General features: G+C 41.3%; 1 protein-coding gene across 1 annotated transcript in view; it reads right to left on the minus strand.

Annotated features, from left to right (window-relative positions):
* Positions 1-18,745, minus strand: part of SKAP2 (src kinase associated phosphoprotein 2) — a 385,859-nt gene that overhangs the window by 108,182 nt on the left and 258,932 nt on the right. Inside the window, exons 8-9 of the mRNA XM_082259466.1 lie at positions 15,596-15,656; positions 11,173-11,280 (exon numbers count right to left, since the gene is read on the minus strand). Coding sequence (XP_082115592.1) covers positions 11,173-11,280; positions 15,596-15,656 — 169 coding nt within the window. The remainder of the gene's footprint in view (positions 1-11,172; positions 11,281-15,595; positions 15,657-18,745) is intronic.

The raw sequence follows: 18,745 nt of genomic DNA on the forward strand, positions 1-18,745 counted from the left end.
TATATCACCTGTGCCATCACCTGTGCCATCACCTGTGCCATGCCTATACCATCACCTGTGCCATGCCTATACCATCACCTGTGCCATGCCTATGCCATCACCTGTGCCATCACCTGTGCCATGCCTATACCATCACCTGTGCCATGCCTATACCATCACCTGTGCCATACCTGTGCCATCACCTGTGCCATGCCTGTACCATCACCTGTGCCATGCCTGTGCCATCACCTGTGCCATGCCTGTGCCATCACCTGTGCCATGCCTGTACCATCACCTGTGCCATGCCTCTACCATCACATGTGCCATGCCTATACCATCACCTGTGCCATGCCTGTACCATGACCTCAAAGTCATGCAATTTTTTTACCGCGTTTTTTGCCGCGAAGCAATACCTATTACATTTTTCTTTTTGCGCCCCCCCCCCCAAAAAAAAATTTTGAGCACCAGCCGCGACTGACCGAGACCAACTGTCTGTGCCAATCCCTGGGGCAGTACCAAAAGCCTGTGTGTCATTGGTTAGGTTTCCTCTAGCATCCTATGTGCCTCCCCATTGGATCAGCTGGGGACACTCCCTAAGACCAGATGAATCACACACTGGGCACACTGAGCAGACCTGACTCACAGATCCCGCTCTCTGTTAAGCAATATCGATTTTGCCTGCTACTCCTCTGATAGGCAGACAGGGCCAAAACTATACTCTCTAACTAGCACCTGACTAGGAGGGCGCTACACCTAAATATGGATAGAGTAGGAGATAGCTGGACAGATTGCAGTAAGTAGTTCAAGAGGATGGGAGAGGCTCTGGAGAAGTTATGGAGGTGAGCATGGAAGGAGATGACAAGGGAGCCAGAGAGCAGGAGATCTTGTGAGGACCGAAGAGAGCAGTTTGGCTGGTATTTTGATACCAGGTTAGTGATGTAGCTGGGGGCAGAGTTATGGATGGCTTTGTAAGTTGCTATCAGTGTTTTGAATTTTATCTCTTGGATAAGAGGAAGCAAATGGAGGGATAGTCAGAGAGGGGTAGCAGAAATGTGGTGGTTGGTAAGGTGGATAAATCTGACAGCAGCATTTAAGATGGACTTCAAGATTCATGATGGACTTCAGGATTCATGATGGGGGATAGCCTATGTAAAGGTTAGCCAATATGGAGGGAATCGCAGTTTTTCGAGGCAAGAGATAACCAAGAAGTAAATGAGAAGCTTTGTGGTGTCATGGGTAAAAAGGGGTGAAGTTTGGAGATGTTATGGAGGTTGAGGCAGCATGATTTGGAGAGTGTTTGGATATGGTAGCGAAAGAAGAGTTCAGAGTCTATGGTTACCCCTAGCACCCTGGCATGCGGGGAAAAACTGATAGTTGTGCCATGAATATTGACAGAGAAGTCAGGGGAAGGGACACACAGGGGAGGAAATCTTATGAGCTCAGTTTTGGATAGTTTTGAGTTTGAGGAAGTGGTATGACATCCAAATTGATATACCTGTCAGCATAGAAATGGTATTGAAAGCCAATTGAAGCTATCAGCTGACCCAGGTGTGGACTGAGAATAGGAGAGGGGCAAAGAGAGAATCTTGGGGGACCCCATTGGAAAAAGGAATAAGAGAGGAAGAGGTAGCATTGTAAGTGACATTGAAGGTGCGTGAGATAGATAGGATGAGAACCAATAAAGAATGCAGTCACAGAGACCAAGGGAATAGAGTTTTTTTTTTTTTGGAGGAGGGGCTGGGCACCTGTATCAAAGGCAGCAGAAAGGTCCAAGAGTAAGAGTACAGAATAGTGACCATTGGTTTTATTTGTTAGTAAGTCATTTGAGTTTTGGGAGATCAGTTTCTGTGGAGTGTTGCGGGTGAAATCCAGACTGAAGAAGATTAAGAAATGTATTCTCAGTGAGGCACCAGCTCAGGCGATTCTAGTCTAGGCTTTTAATGAGTTTGGAATTAAAAGTGAGTAAGGAGATTGGTTGTTAAGTTTGGTGGGGTCCAGAAAGGGCTTTTTGGTATGTGGGTGACCAGTGCCTATATTAGAGGGAAGGAGAAGATGCCAGTAGAAAGGAAGAGATTGAAGATGTGAGTTAAAGAGTAAAGGATAGAGCAAGAGGGTGACTACAGTATTTGCAAGGGCATAGGGTTCAGGGGGCAGGTGGCTAGGTGGGTATTATAAAAAAGATTTAGTGACTTATAGTAACAAACGAGATAAGTATTGAGTGTACAGGTGGATATGGAATTTAAGATGGGAGAAATATATGTACAGTGGAGATCTCATCACATTGAAGTGATTTGTGATCTCCTGGGCAGTGAGTGAATTAGATGGTGGGGGTAGTGAAGGACATAGTAGAGAGTTAAAGGTAGAAAAGACCTGTGGCTTTGCTTTTTGAGACTTTTAGTATCCTCTGTTTGCCAAGGTTGTAGCAGTTGGGGCCTAATTCTATGTGTAGTGAGGGGGGCAGTGTGTCCAGGTAGGATGACAGTGAACTGTTGTAGACATGGCTAGGTTTGGGCAAGGCAAGGGTCAGATTTTGTCATAGATACAGTCTGTTGCAGAAGAGAAAATATTGCAGCTTACCAATTTTTAGATGCTGTGGCTGCACAAGTTTATTTTTTATTTTTTCTGTTATTTTACCAGGTGATCCAGTCAGTGACACACTTCCTGTCTTGGAGTGTTTACATTTAAAAGCAGACACCTTTGGACAGTGGAATGGTCAGTCTGGGGAGATGGTAGTATTAGACTAGCAGATTTAGATGGTCTTGATTAACAAAATGAACCTGAACTCTAGCTAAAGTTTACAGCACACATAAGGAATTACAGCAAACAGTCTTTTTCCTTTTGGGATAAAGGTTTTCCATAAATAAATAAAAGCTGGTCATTGTAAGCACCCCTGTCAATGTTAAATTGTTTGTCTCAACCCTCTAACTGCTACTTTGTCTGGACAGCTTGGTCAGTTAAAGGAAGTTGAGAAATAAGAGACTTACTGGTTGGATCACCAGGTGAAAATAAAGTAAAAAAGCATAAAAAAAGAAATCTAAAGCAGTCACCACAACTAAGAATTGGTGAGCTGCAATGTAATAACTTTTTTTATGTTTGGGTTTTTATATCACTTATAAGAGCTATGATGGTACTATTTAAAGTGTAATGCAAGCAATAAATTCCCACTAGTGTGCAGTGGCAACATTACCCTCTTCCTCATTCGTGTGCAGAGTCTTCAAAAATCCACCTTATTAATGTGCAGTGTACAGTGGCAGCATTAAGTACCCCCTACATCTTGCTGTTCGGTATCAGATATAAATAAACTTCCTCCCAATTGGAGTGCAGCCGCAACAATAAATACCTCCTCCAATGTGCAGTGGCAGCAGTAAATGCCCCTCCTCCCTAATGTGTGTATTGGTACCAATAAACACCACATTCCCCACATCAGGAAGCAGTGCCAGCAGTAAATACCCCTCTCACCATTTATGTGCAGTGACCGCAATAATTCTCCCCATTATCATTGGTGTTCAGTGGCTAAAACAAAATAACCCCTTCGTCACTTGTGTGGCATGAGAGCAATAAGTACCCTCCTCCTCACAAAGGTGTGCAGTGGTAGCATGCAGTGGTGCATGCAAATTCAAGAAGCAGCGCCACTCCAGACTGCATTTTTAAGGGCGTGGCAGCCCACTTTTATTTAAAGGAATGAAAGTTCACAAAACAACAGCAATTTTTCCTTGCAGGGGGTTCTACCCTTACTGTAACTTGCAACTTCAGCCTCCTGGCTTACTCGCTTGCCACACTGCTGCCTCAGGCCTCATGCCTAGGCCTTAGGCCTGCTCCTCAGATTAACAAAAAAGTTCCCTTCAGTCAAACTCTCTTGTAGCTTACTTGGGATCAGCTTTGCGCTACACTGTTGCAGACTACATCTGCCTCCTGCAGACCTGTACGCTCTGGCTGCCACTTGCAGCCTCTGACTCCTGGAGAGGATGGAAACTCTCCTGACTCTAATGCACAGACCTCCTGTCTTTTGTATTAGTGGTTATATGTATTCTTAAACACATGTTCCCTGCTTTCTCCCTCCCCATCAGGCCAGAGGTACGTTATATCTGTCAGTTGGTGAGATCAGTAGGTAACTCTATCTGACAGGCAGTGAAGCAGCCCACAAATCTGCCTATCTTTGAGGTAAAGCTAGAAAATTGGATAGTAGAACTCGCAAAGGGGGCAGGGATTTAAATTCTATCTTGTAACCCCTGAAAATGACAGATTGGACCCAGAGGTCCAGGATGTTTCTGATCCAGACTGACACAAATGCCAATAGATGTCTCCCTATTCTGGAGTGTGAGGGGACCCCTTAATTTGAGGGGAGCTTCTAGGTAGGCTTGGGGGTCTTTAGGGGTCCAAGGCTTGTGACAAAGGATGGACCTGTCTTTCCTTTAGAGAATGATGCATGAGTGGAGCCAAAGGATCGCCTTCCCTGAGAAGGGATCGTAGTTGTAGTAGTAGCAGGCTTAAAGTGGAATTAAACTCATCAATTTATGTCTCCCAAAATAAGCATGTTCAAGGCATGTCAGGAATAATAACTGTCACAGCTGCTTCTGCTCTCAACCAGACTGTCATGCAACCACATGGCTGATGTCATAACTGATCACATGTGCAGCATCGTGGAAACTGTAGATCAAACATAAGCTTAGATGGCAGTTTCCTTGAATGTAAAGGATAGAAGGGTTTAGTTCTGCTATATGCTGTTTTTTTAGGTGAAAGGGCAAAGAGTTTCCCAAAGAAATCAGACATAGCAGCAATAAATTGTGCCTTTGACATATAAGGCTGTCTGTTGCTCATCTGAGAGCTAGAATTAGTGGGAGGGAGTAGTGTCAATATAGGACCTTGCTCCGGTGCAAAGGAACATCTATCACCCTAAACTTTTTGCTGCTTTTCCTCAGTGCCCCCTGTAGCATGAGTGCTATTAGGCCTTTTTTCTATGCTCATCTGTACCTTATCTCTCTTATTGCTAACTGAGGAGATCCCCTCCCTGTGGGGTATTAACAAAATGGTTGTAGAATGGAAGGGTATTAACATGTCCATAAAAAGAGACTCGATAGCTCAGGCAATGCCCTGAGACTGTGTCTCTGGAACAGCAGGGAGCCGGGAGACCACCAGAATCCCTTCTTGCATTCTCGGAAATGGAAGGGAGAAATGGTGGGTGGGAGTGCATCAGCCTGATGGCATAGTGCAACTACGTCACCATTCAAGCAGCTGTATGGGAAAATCCACAAAATTTAAAAAGATAAAAAGTGGATAACACAATAGATTGAATAACACCCCACATATAAACACAGAATTGTGTCACAAATATAGGGAAATTGTCTTACCTTACCCATGCTGCAGGTACTTGAAGGGGACCAAACTTCAGTCGCAATGGTGGGAATAGCCTTAAAGGGGCTTCAGAGTCTAAGTGCCAGAGGAATGGACCACAGCCCTGGAGCTGTATAGCATATTGCCGCTAACTATACCCATTGCACCACATACCAAGGTGAGTGCCCAACACAGGATACAGTGCTTGAAACACACATTACAGGCTAGGCCTCTCTGCTGAGTTGTCTGGGTATAGTTCCCAAGGTGCACATTGAGACTAACTGATCTGGAAACTGCAGGTGAGCCCGGACACAAAAAGTAGTTGGATTTTGATAGAGGTGTCAGTCAAACTAATAAAGATTTTTTTTAAAAAAAGAATGATTTAGAAAAGTCCACTCTAAAAAATCTTGAGTCCCATGCAGTGAGTAGGGCTATATGAGGGTGCACTGGGGGCATTTCCAAGAAAGCTTTTGACAGTGTCCAGGCACCTGAAGGTAAAGGCATATAACCCTATGGCCCATTAATTCCTTTCCCATGTCCAGTATTGTACAATTAAGATACTAGATTTCCTGTTTGGTGTGTTCCTCCAGAAAGAGAATTTAATCATGTGAAGAATTAAGCCATAATTCTGCAATGGCAATAAAACTGTAGTGTTCTTCAAATACATAAAACGTTAAGCTCCACCATTTTTTCCAGACTGACATCTAGCTCCTGCAAACAGATAGTTTGTTTAAACTGTAATTAGATAATTTATTTAGGTTTATACCATCATATTCCTTCTCCAATGCCTAATTGCTACTTATGTATAATTTCATATTATATCTCCTTATCATTAGCCCTAATCCTCCCATCAGATGCTTCTATTTCACTATCCTGTAGAATCTGGTCCATTATATACTAATCAACTTGTCTGCCAACCTAGCCTAAATACTCCACCAAACTGTCCATAAGTGCTCCAGAAATCCAAGTCCTTTCCTGTTATGCTAAGACTTAAGCTTTGCATTTTGCTTTCCAAGCTTCTGTTTATTCCAATATTCCTGTGAATCCAATTTCAGAAGCCCTTCTATCATCTTGCACTATAGGTCTCTTAATTGATTCTCTACCTTCCATGTATTCTGTCATTGGTCTCAAAATGAAGATGGATATCATACCCCACTCCTCTCTGTAAACTATCTAGTCCTCCGCATTCTAAATCCTGGCATCAGAGTGACAAACTATTTAGTTGAGACTATCCTGACTACAGATTATTCTATAATTTTCATGATGAAAAAAACATATAATATTACCTGTCTAAATCACCCTGCATGTCAGTGCTCATCACTACTAGATGGGCTGCTATCTTAACTGTTAGAGCAGCAACATCTAGTCTGCCACTTCTGGATTTGCCCTCACTTGGAAAATTTGTTTGGCTGCTCACACATAAAACTGTTCTAACCAAGCTCCCATCCTTAGGCATTCCTCCAAACATGATATTAACTGCCTTCTCTGTAAGCTGGAGACTTCTTTGCATTTTTCTTAGTGTTGCTTTTTGCCCATCCAATTATCTAATGCAAGCTCTCATTAAAGCAACATGCCCACAGGTATTCATCCTGAAACTGTTACCCCAGTTGTTCATATGTGGCACACAGTACAACAAACAAAATGTTCAGCCTTGTTACTACTCCTTATCTAAGTCAAATATTTGTAGATTATTTAGTAGAAGAGAAAGATTACGGTTCACACTACCGCGGCACGACTTCAGGGGCGACTTGTGAAGTCGCGTGCACCGCGACTTCGGCGTGACTTGCACGGACTTCATATAATGAATGTCAATGCAAGTTGCTCAGATGTCGCCCCGAAGTAGTACAGGAACTATTTTCTAAGTTGGAGCGACTTGAGTCGCTCCTATTAGAACGGTTCCCGTAGCACTGCATGGACCGCGAATTGTCAGGCTGACCAGTCGCCTGACAAGTCGCGGTAGTGTGAATGGGCACTTAAAAATTAACAAAGATTCTCTTTAAAAAATGCTACTTGATGTCCCCAGTGATAAAAGGTAAAAAGCCATAGAACTCCTCATATTAGTAGAAACCTTCCACTGGAGATAATAGAATGTATTAGCTGTGACTTCACAAATTCATTCTGCTAATATTTAAAGACCTTATGTAATAATAAATAGGAAAAAGCAAGGCATGACGAAATTGTGGAGAAATGTGAGAAAATTACTAATTCACGCATTGATTAATTATCCCTAAGGTCAGCAAATGACAATTTACTGTTCCTGCAGTCTTAAACAGTGAACTTTAGCTCTATTCTTCTAAATGCATTTGGGGATCGTCATACTATACCCTTAATTAACCTCCTTCTGGCAGTGTTTGTGATTCTGATCAAGGCTCTGTAATGTAGGCACATTGGAACACAGCATATGTCAATGAGCGGGAGACTAAGGTGGCTAATCTTACTTCTGGAGAATGCAGAGAACATTATAGGACAAGGGTTGCTAGTTAATGTACAATGTTTCCAGGAAGGCTTTAGTGCTGGCAAAAGATGAAAAATCCACTGGTTCATGGAAGTCATTAAATTAGAGTAGGTAAGAGACACAAAATTCCCAAAAGGACAAATCCTTTTCATTATAATGGCTTATTTGTGCCATTATCTAGAACCAGTATTGTTATGTTCCGACACATAAATACTTTTCTCAAGTATATTGCAGAGGAAGAATATGGTGTTTTTATTTTCTCCTGATCATTAAAAGCAGTAACTTACTAGAGTGTCATTTTTATAGCACTAATAAACATATATAAAATACAAATGTACTGTATATATGTCCATATACACATGTATCTAGAGGCAGTCAATAGAGTGAAATGATGGAGAACATTAGGATGTAAATACTTACTTTATAGCTCACTCCAGCGATTGACGACCTCCTTTTGAACTCCAGCCTCCGTAGCATACAATATAGGGTTATTGTCCCTGTATTCTAAATGATCATGCCAAGGCTCTACCCACAGACTGGAGCTTTGGGCAGAGGAGGAGAGGGCTGGACCTGGCTGGAGTGAGGAATCAGGTTAAGTGATAGAACCTACTCTGCAATTCCCCATACTGAGCAATTAACCATAACATTGTTGGACTTTAAGCATTGATAACATTGCAAAATTGTTTTTCTATTATAGCAATTTTAACTTTCTGCTTGCATTATATTAAATGGGATTCATCTTCAAGCCATCTACCTGAATGGCACATGTTCATCATCACGAATAGATGGAATACAGTATATTTATGAAGCCTGGCACCAAAGTGGACCCGTCCTTCATAGTCAGTGATTATTTTGAATAGGTGTCTATGACCAACAGCTCTACTTTGCAGAACAGGTAGAGTTCTTTTATTTATTTGTATAACCAAGAGCCAGACCTACATGGTGCTGAGTATACCTACACCAAAACCTCATTGGTTTCTAAGGGTCAATTCACTTTCTTTACCATTACTTCTCTTTACACTGTTTTACTGGATACCCTTAAATGTGCTGGTGGTTTATTTTTGTAACGGATCCTATTCTTATTTTTTGGCCAGTGTTTCCTAATCTATTGATGTCCAAGATATTTTATATGTATTTGGGCCAACAAGGCCCCAGCTAGGCAATATCCAATGCAGAGTGGCTACAGAGTTCCAATTGCTGGAGCACTTTCTACGTTCCTTGGTACTGTGCCTCTGACTACTAGTCTCAGGGGATTTGTAGTGAGATTTGGTGATGTCACTACTTTACTGAATACTGTTTTCCTTGCTGGAGCCTCTAACATTAAGGAAACAAAACCCTTCATGTCTACCAAGATTGTCACCTCCACATACAGTGCATCCGGTAAAGTATTCACAGAGCTTCACTTTTTAACATGCGCTTCAAGGTATTTGTAAAATATAGTAAATATGCTTTATGATTGTATGAATTTTAGATACATCTATTTATTTATGGTTTTAGAGGTGAATCACTACAAGCACTTTACTATATTTTACAAATACCTTGAAGCGTATCACAACCCCCCTTTCTTTCAGTATTGACATAACTGTTTTATAGTACCAGTTCCAGTGGTGCAGCATCAGGGTATCTAGAAGAATCCAAGATAGAGCAGGAATCATATATTAAATATATTGCAAAATGGATTCAATTCACTATTTTCCCTACAATTCAACAAACGATACCCCATAATGACAACTGGAAGAAGTTTGTTTGAAATCTTTGCAAATTTATTAAAATTAAAAATAAAAACAAAAAAAAAATCACATGCACATGAGTATTCACAGCCTTTGCCATGACACTCAAAATTGAGCTCATGTGCATCTGTTTCCACTGGTCATCCTTGAGATGTTGCTACAACTTGACTGGAGTCCACCTATGTTAACATCAGTGGATTGGACATGATTAAGAAAGTCACAGACCTGTCTATACAAGGTCCCATAGTTAACAGTGCATGTCAGAGCACAAACCAAGCCATGAAATCCAAGGAATCGTCTGTAGACTTCAGAGACAGGATTGTGTCAAGGCACAGATCTGGGGAAGGGTACAGAAATTTTTTTTTTAACATTGAAGGTCCCAATGAGCACTGTGGCCTCCATCATCCATAAATGGAAGAAGTTTGGAGCCACCAGGATTCTTCCTAGTGTGGGACGCCTGGCCAAACTGTGCGATCAGGGGAAATGGGCCTTAGATAGGGAGGTGACCAAGAACCCGATGGCTCCAGCGTTTCTCTGTGGAGAGAGGAGAACCTTCCAGAAGATCAACCATCTCTGCAGCACTCCATCAATTAGGCCTGTATGGTAGGGTGGCCAGACAGAAATCGCTCCTCAGTAAAAGGCACATGACAGCTCATCTGGAGTTTGCAAAAAGGCACCTGAAGGACTCTCAGACCATGAGAAACAAAAATCGCTGGTCTGATGTAACACATTTTGAACTCTTTGGCCTGAATGGCAAGCATCATGTCTGGAGGAAACCAGGCACTGCTCATCACTTGGCCAATACCATCCCTACAGTGAAGCATGGTGGAGGCAGTATCATGCTGTGGGTATGCTTTTCAGCGGCAGGAACTGGGAGAGTAGTCAGGATTGAAGGAAAGATGAATGCAGCAATGTACAGAGACATCCTTGATGAAAACTTGCTCCAGAGCGCTCTGGACCTCAGACTGGGGCAAAGGTTTGTCTTCCAACAGGGTAACAACCCTAAGCACACAGCCAAGATAACAAAGGAGTGCCTATGGGAAAACTCTGTGAATGACATTCAGTGACCCAGCCAGAGCCCAGATTTGAACCCGATTGAACATCTCTGGAGAGATCTGAAAATGGCCGTGCACCTAGGCTCCCCATCCAATCTGATAGTGCTTTAGAGGTCCTGCAGAGAAGAATGGGAGAAACTTCCCAAAAGTAGATGTGCCAAGCTTGTAGCATCATACTCAAAAAGACTTGAGGCTGTCATTGGTGCCAAAGGTGCTTCAACAAAGTATTAGGCAAAGGCAGTGAATACTTATGTACATGTGATTTTTTTCGTTTTTTATTTTTAAAAAGTTTGCAAAGATTTCAAACAAACTTCTTTCACATTGTCATTATGAGATATTGTTTGTAGAATTTTGAGGAAAATAATGAATTTAATCCATTTTGGACTAAGGCTGTAACATAACAAAATGTGGAAAATGTGAAGCACTGTGAATATTTTCCGAATGCACTGTAGAGACACAGAACATGGCATTGCAAGTCTGCGCAGGCAACATAGGCAATACTGATACCAATTCTTTGCTCCCTGTCTGTTTTTTTTTTTTCTGTTTTTTTTTGGCAGAGCTTTCAGAGTTCAGTTCCTCTTTAGAATGGTAAAACTTGAGAAGTGGAGTAAAATGTTATTACCTGGTAGCACTTCATAAATATCTTCAGATTCCTCTTCATGGCTGACAGTCTTTGAGACAGGAGAAACTTCTGGCTGGTTTACATCATCATACAAGTCGCCATCATTATCTGCAAAAACAAGTTTGTCATGTAAGACAATTAGGCACTAAAATGTTCCATGGTGCAGTAGCGTTGAGAGTCTTTTTCAAACTCTTGGCAATGGGCTTTCCTGATAAACTCCAAAGCCTTTGAGCACTGTGAAGTGGAATACCTGCCATCTTCCACTCTAAAGCTGCAACTGTAATGTGTGCAACTGCTAACAGGAGCATCAGCCTGTTGCTGCATCTGTCCCCCGCTTCTTCAAAGACTGGGAACTGAGGAAAGGGAGAGAGGGGCTCCAGCTACAAATGGAGCCCAGGGCTGTGCAGGGGGCAGGAGCAGCTGGCTCATTTTCCCAGCAGCTTGCTGAGAAGCTGAGCCAGCTGCAGGTCCAAGCACCTGGGTGGATCCTGGGATTCATAGAAGAAGTAGGGCCAGTAGGGCCATAAAAGCTTTGGCCATACTTCACATTTAAGGAGACTAATACCAAAGACAGATTTAGATGCATATGCTAGTCCTATATAAAAAATGTTTAATTATTTGGCTACATAACTAGTTTTCATGATGTTTTTAACTAGTTTACATGAAGTGAACCTTTTAGTAACTTTAGAAGTCTGTGAGCTAGGTGTAGCAATGTGTGGTTGGCAATGTACACAAAGAGGCCAAGCTTGGCAATAACCATGTACTGTAGAAAATTTCAAAATGACAAACAAGCCCAGCGGGGGAGCACACCCTTCTGGAGCCGCTTACAACGGTGACAGCAATGGAACAGCAGTTTAAAGAATGGAGGATGCCGACAGCAGCTCCCACGAGGAGCAGAATGCAGCCTGGCCTGTCCACGGCCAAAGTGGGGGCTTCCTGGAAGAGGTAGACATAGTCCCTGAGCTGTCCCTACTCCTTTGTCCATGTCAGATTCTGCCTGACCCAAGATGGCAACAAAAGTCACATGGGGCGCCCAAATCCAATTGGATAGCGGCCCCCTTATGACCAAGAAAATCATAGAGGAACCAAGTTCCCCTCAACTCCCTCCTCCAACTGCAATGCAGCTACAGTCGAGTGCCACCTACAATGGATAATACAGAATGCACCTGCCTACAAATCTGTATGAATAAAATTTCTCAAAACTTGAAACTGAAGTGCAACAACACTGCTAAGAGGCCCAGATACAATCCCCCACCCCCCCCCCCCCTCCCCACTGAATCAGGGCTAAAAAGCATAAGAATATCTCCATATGGATCCAATTAAGTATTTGGTTTTAAATAGCCCCCAAGAAGAGGGGATAATGTTATGATATTTCTAGCCCTGTTAAGGGGAGCATTCTTAGACTCCAGGAACCTCACTGGCTACTTTTTGGATTGTCAGCCTTACTTTTATTGGAATAAAGTTGGATCTGGACCTCTTAGTATTTGTGCGGCTCTTCAGTTTCCAATTTTGTTACATTACACTACAAGCCAAGGAGACTGTGGAGATCCTCGGGGGTGCAGAAGCTGTCTGCCTAGAAACCAGATTATTTATATCAACATCAATACTACTCAAGATAGCAGTACCAGTGAGGTAACTCTATGAGGCGAGTGCTATTTTTCACTTTCCTCAACCAATCAGTAGATTCCTGATACGTCTCAGTTTTTAGCAACATACAATAATAACTTTTTAACAGATCTATCTATAACTTTCATTTTTAAAGCAGCCCTTAAGGTGCACTTAGCATATATGCTCGTTTTGGTCTGTTAAATACCATTGGAAGCATTTTGTTATATTGGTTTGATAAGTGCCAAAATATGAGTTAATCCTCCAAGAAATTCCAAACATTGTGTGCTTTCTGTTTGTACTGCACTGTTATCAGTTAGCATTGTTTCCAGTTCTCTCTGTTGACCACAGAACATCCCTGTAATTTATAGAAATAAGGAAAGGGAGTGTTCTGTAGTCCTAACACACTTCCTGTCTTAGCGTGACAACTCTACTCTTCCTTAGATACTGAGCTAGCCAGGATAGAAGATTCCCAGCTGGACTTCTTGCTGTAATCAACCAATTTAATCTTGGGTGCTAGGCGATTGAGAAGATAGCACCGCTCTACATATTCAAGTAAGGATGGTCTGTACACCAAGATAGCTTTCCAATACCTGCTTTTATTTGGTCACAATTAGATATGTGACATTTTAGGGCCAGGCAGTGTCCCCTTCATCAGACAACTGTCACAGTTGCCTGATGAAGCAGCTCTGAAACATTACATAAATTATTGTAACTAAATTAAAGCAGATATTGGAACAATTTTTTGTTGTGTGGATGCCATCCTTACATGGATCTCTGAGCCAGGATCTAGAACAAAGAAGTGAAAACTGACCCTTAACTAGGATGGCACCATCCTTATGGGAAAGGCATTGTTTGGGGGAGTAATTTGATCTCTACAAGAGGTAATAAATACCTGTGTTACACTTAGACCCCATTCACACCTGAGTGATTTTCTGCTTAAAACTTGTAGCTCTAAAACGCTCAACAAGCCAAATCCCATTCATTTTGATGGCCCCTGTTCATATATGAGCGTTCTGTCGCCTGAAGCAAAACGCCTGTCGCTCAAAAAAGTAGACTTCAATGGAAACGCCTGACTTGAGCATTTTACGAGTGTTTTGTCACTCATTTTATGCTCAAACAGCAGCTCTATACCCTTAATTTCTTTTCCCTCTCTTCCCCCTAGTGCTTTCTATTGGCTAAACAAAAGCATCAAAAGCTGTAAAAAGCTTGTAATAGGCTTCTAAAATACTTTAAAAACGCTTCTAAAAAGCTGAAAAAACACTTTAAAAAACACCAGTAAATTTATACGATCAGGTGTAAATGGAGCCTTACATTTACTTATCATGCATGCACTTAAAGCGGAGTTCCGGCCTCAAAAACAACTTTGGCCCATCCTCTTGCTGTAAATAGCCTAAAAATCAATTGGATAATCCCAATTTTTTTTTTGCTTTACTTACCTTGTTTTTGAAGAAAATATACTTACCTTCCTTCCACTTCCTCCCTCTGCGCCGCAGCCCACGCCGTCTCTTCCTGCTTGCATTGACTCCTGGGAGCTAAACATCATCGTTCCCAGGAATCAATGCGCCTGCACCGGCCCTGCTCGTCTCTTCCGGTGCAGGCGCGTCAGCCCTGCTAAACAGCTTCTGGGCATGCCCAGAGGCTGTGTAGGGATGACGCACCTGCACCGGAAAGGGACGAGCAGGGACGGTGCAGGGCATTCTGGGACTCTGACGTCACCGGAGAGGACACTCTGGCTTCAGCTGACCAAACCTGAGATGGCAGCGCTGGACAAGACATTTTCAAGGTAAGTATTTCTTCTAAAATGTAAGTGAACGCAGGGACAGTTCAGAGGCTATCTTTGCTGAAATGCACTAGCCCTGACTGTCCCGGGGGGCATTTTTATCGAAAAAAAAATTTTGAGGCCGGAACTCCGCTTTAAAGTACAAGATCACCTTTTTTAAAAAATACCACCCATACCTCCTCTCTAGTCTCCCTAATATATACAGTCCCTCTCTAAGTTTAGTGCATTGCTGGCCATGCCTGCACACTAGCATTCCATAGACCTAAAATGAATCTTGCTCCTGCTTTATAGGTAGAGCCAATTTAAGTCTAAGGGACATTGTATAGGAAACCTGGCAATAGACAGTGTGGGAGGCCACAGCCATTGGGGGAGGTAAGTATGGACTGGAGGAAGTGGGGGAGACATAGTTTATGTGTAATGAGAAGGCTGGGGAGGAGGGCTAGATTTGTATTTCAAGGTGAATTTGTTCTTACACAATAACAAAAACATATCTGATGCTAGATCCAATATGAGGAAAATGTGTACAGAACAGTATCTTTGTGAATGTGTTATGCCATCTGCATAAACAGCATGAAAGAGCGTGTCTACTTTCCTCATAGTAGACAGTGCTAACAGTATCTGTTGGGTTACTCTTCATAGTGTTCCCCGAGGGATGGCAACAAGATTCTTCCAGCTAATCCTGAAGATCACAAAGCAACCAGACTCTCTCGACCCTCCTACTAGCAGCCACTACCCAGTCCTATTTAACAGGATGGGAGGGGTGAAAAGCAACCCAGCTGTCTTTCTCTGTTACACCATATGTATGACAAGGCAGACCAAGTTACAAATAAACATCTCCTTCAAATGAATGTTGCCACGGGTCACGTTGTAGTCTCATTAGTTTGAAAAGTATAAACTGCTCTGTGCTTTGAGTCATATCAAATATAAAAGTTTTTTTTTTTTTAATCAAAGTGTACCTTCAATGCAAGTAACCACGTGGTCTTACTGTATATATTCACATTTATTTAGTATTTTAAATCCATTTGTTTCACTTACCTTCTAGATACAGGATTGAATTAACCCATTCTTCTGCCTCTTTGGGGGTTGGTGCTGCAAACTGTAATAGGAAAGCAATGTAAACCACAACTGTTTCACCAGTTGAAAAAAAAAAAAAAATCTAGCATTCATGTCACTCCCATATGGAAACATTAACAATTCTTCACATGTCTACTGATACTTTTCGTGCAAGGATGCTTCTTATAATGTACGGTTAATTTTGACAAATTTACGTAATTGGAGCAGAGGATGATGGATTTGAAACTGTGATCAGCAGCTGGCAGCTGTGCAGAAAAAAGCTGCTTCTCTTCATCAATGTCAAAGCCAGAACTGATGAACGAAATTTGCCCTTGACAATTAGAAGACACCCGTGAATATCTTTAGACTGCTGGGTATAGTTTTCTTAAAAATGTACTTGTCAGATTCCAACACATTACCTGACAACTTAATTAAATGATTTTCAAATGCAATTTTAGATCTTTAAAATGTATTAAAGTTACATTCTGTATTGATGCCGGCATGATAGGTCTTTGAAATGCTCTGCTGATAGGCGTGCTTGGCCTTCATTCAGTGATACCCCTGGCGCCCATGTTGTGATGTAGCATTAAAGTTGTACTCAAGGTGTTTGCATTGATAAATCTGTACTGTTCTATCTGGGAATTCTACTTTTTTTAACAAGTCAAATACTTGGCAGAGCTAGAACACATACGACTGATATGTATGAACTGATTTTACCTTTTAAAAGGAATCTATGTTCTCAAATGATTCTATTGATTTGAACTGATAATGACTTGAAGCTCAATAGTTTAAAAAGCTCTGGCAGTTACTTAAAATTATTGAAACAATCCCCTGGCGCTATTAATCATACAGATATACAGTTCAGTGCTTGTCCAACATTAATGTTATGCACTTTACTAAAAAGAAAAACTAGTAAGTAAATATATATATATATATATCACCTTTTTAGACGTATTTAATGTTAGCTTTGAGTTTAACTAATGGTAAAACTTCTTTAACGTTGGTTAGTGAAGGATTAAAATCACTGTATGTTTTACTTGCCGTCTACATCCCATTGGGGCGATTTTACTTCACTTCCTGTCCTATAAACTCAACAGGAAATGAGAGGAGATCTTTCCAATGTGAGGGAAATAGGAAAATCCCCTCCTAGACAGTTGTCAGAGGAATAAGTGTCCTCAGCTGAAGATTTCCCTTCTATTCCTGTTTGGTGGCAAATCAAAATGTTGGATTTGTCCTCACTTTTAAACTCAGCGCCATTGATAATCGGGAAAATTAGATGGAGTAAATGCTGCTAACAGGGATACAGACAGTAATAAAAACCTGAAGTGGTTCTAATCCCACATCACTCTATTCAAATCTAAAAAAAAAAAAGAGAGGACGGAGGTTCTAACCCCTACCTACTCTGAGAAAGCATTTTGCTGTTGCCGGTTTCAGGTAGACTATTGCATGAAAACATTGAGCTCTTTTATTTAGCTGTTTATAAACTCAATCACAGTATCAATTGACATAACAAAAACTGTCTCAAATACTTTTTATTACTATACTCATTTCTTTTTACATTGCTGCACACAACTGTTGGTGCTATATAAATCTAGTTTATATTAATAATACAGGATTGGCTGTTGTTCAAAAGCAGAAATGTCTGCTGTCATGTGACTGCTAACAGTTGTAATACGTCCTTCATCAGGTCCACTCTGAGATTGGGTACTACTGATATATTACTTATTAATAGAAGATCAGTTTGTGGTTAGGTGTGGTTATGTGATGGTTGGTCTGCTATATGCTAGTTATGCTCTATGAATGTGGTTAACCAATATGAATAAGAACAGTGGGATGCTGCTAGGTACCAACCAGTCAGATCTGTTTGAGGTGAACATTTGGAATAACTGGCATATCAATCTTATTGGCTAAATATTGAGGCGTGATAAAAAACTGCTGTTGTATGGGGTTTTACCCATGTGATCCCAGGCTTGAGAAAGGGGAAATGCAGACCCAAAATGTTGCAATAGAAATGGAGCTTTTTCAGCACAGTTAGAGCTGCTTGGTTTTGATGTATTTCTGGAGTTTTTCATGGTGTAAAGAGTGATGCTGCTATAACTTAATAGTTGACTATTTTGGCATCGGGAAGACCCTTGTGCCCTAAAGGGCCAGGGATGCATAAAACCCAGACCAAATATCCTAACCTTTTCAATCAACATCCACAACTGACACAGAAGTTTACCTGGAAATCCACTTTCCTTATTGAGGGGCACAAACAAAATATTATCTCAAAAATCTCTACTAATTTAAAAAGATACAACTGTACTGAGTTATTGAATAACAAAAGTAAACCTAAAATATTGTATTTTTTGAAGCACTAAAAATTGAAGCACAAAAACCTGTAAATAAGCAAAAATATACTACTGTCTCTATTTAGTGCTATACTAAGCTGACACCCTTAAAACTATTTCTATTTACTGTGTTCTGTGTGTAGGTCGTTTCAATATTTTGAAATTTTCAAAAAATATTAAGTTTATATCAATTTGACATATTTTATTTAGACTTTACTACTGTCACAAGAAGGCTAACAAACTCCTTTTGTGACAGTATACACATGGGGTAACAGGTACTACTTATGAAGATGCACCAATTCTCTTCTTTCAGTGCAAACAGTGCTGCTCTGACAATAACTTGCCATTGTTAAGAATTGATCACTTCTGTGTTCATTCACACACAAAAAAGGAGACTGATGAACAATAAAGTCATGTTTACCTATCTCCACAGTTGCCACACCAACTCTTACTACCAGTGGTGAGTCTAGCAGCATAAGGAACTGAATCTAGAGCAGAATTTCAATCCATCTATGGCCGTTTTAACTCGCCAGAAGTTGATCTAAAGATTGACTTCTATCGAACAGGAATATTGGAAAATGTTTCTCAATAAGCGGACTGCAGCACTTGTCAGTGTACTTTGTCATACTACAATAGCACAGCAAGTAGGATTCCTCCATCCTTCATCCACCACAGTTGTATGGATAGGGGGATCCATTCATTCTTTTTTTTTTATCAGCCCAAGGGCTGAACAAAAAAAAGGCCTGCCGACCAATGCCCAGCCTTATGCTGGTCATACATGTATAGATTTTTGGACGAGAAT

The sequence above is a fragment of the Pelophylax lessonae genome (genome assembly GCF_965119305.1).
Source record: "Pelophylax lessonae genome assembly, chromosome: 5".
NCBI classification, from domain to species: Eukaryota; Metazoa; Chordata; class Amphibia; order Anura; family Ranidae; genus Pelophylax; species Pelophylax lessonae.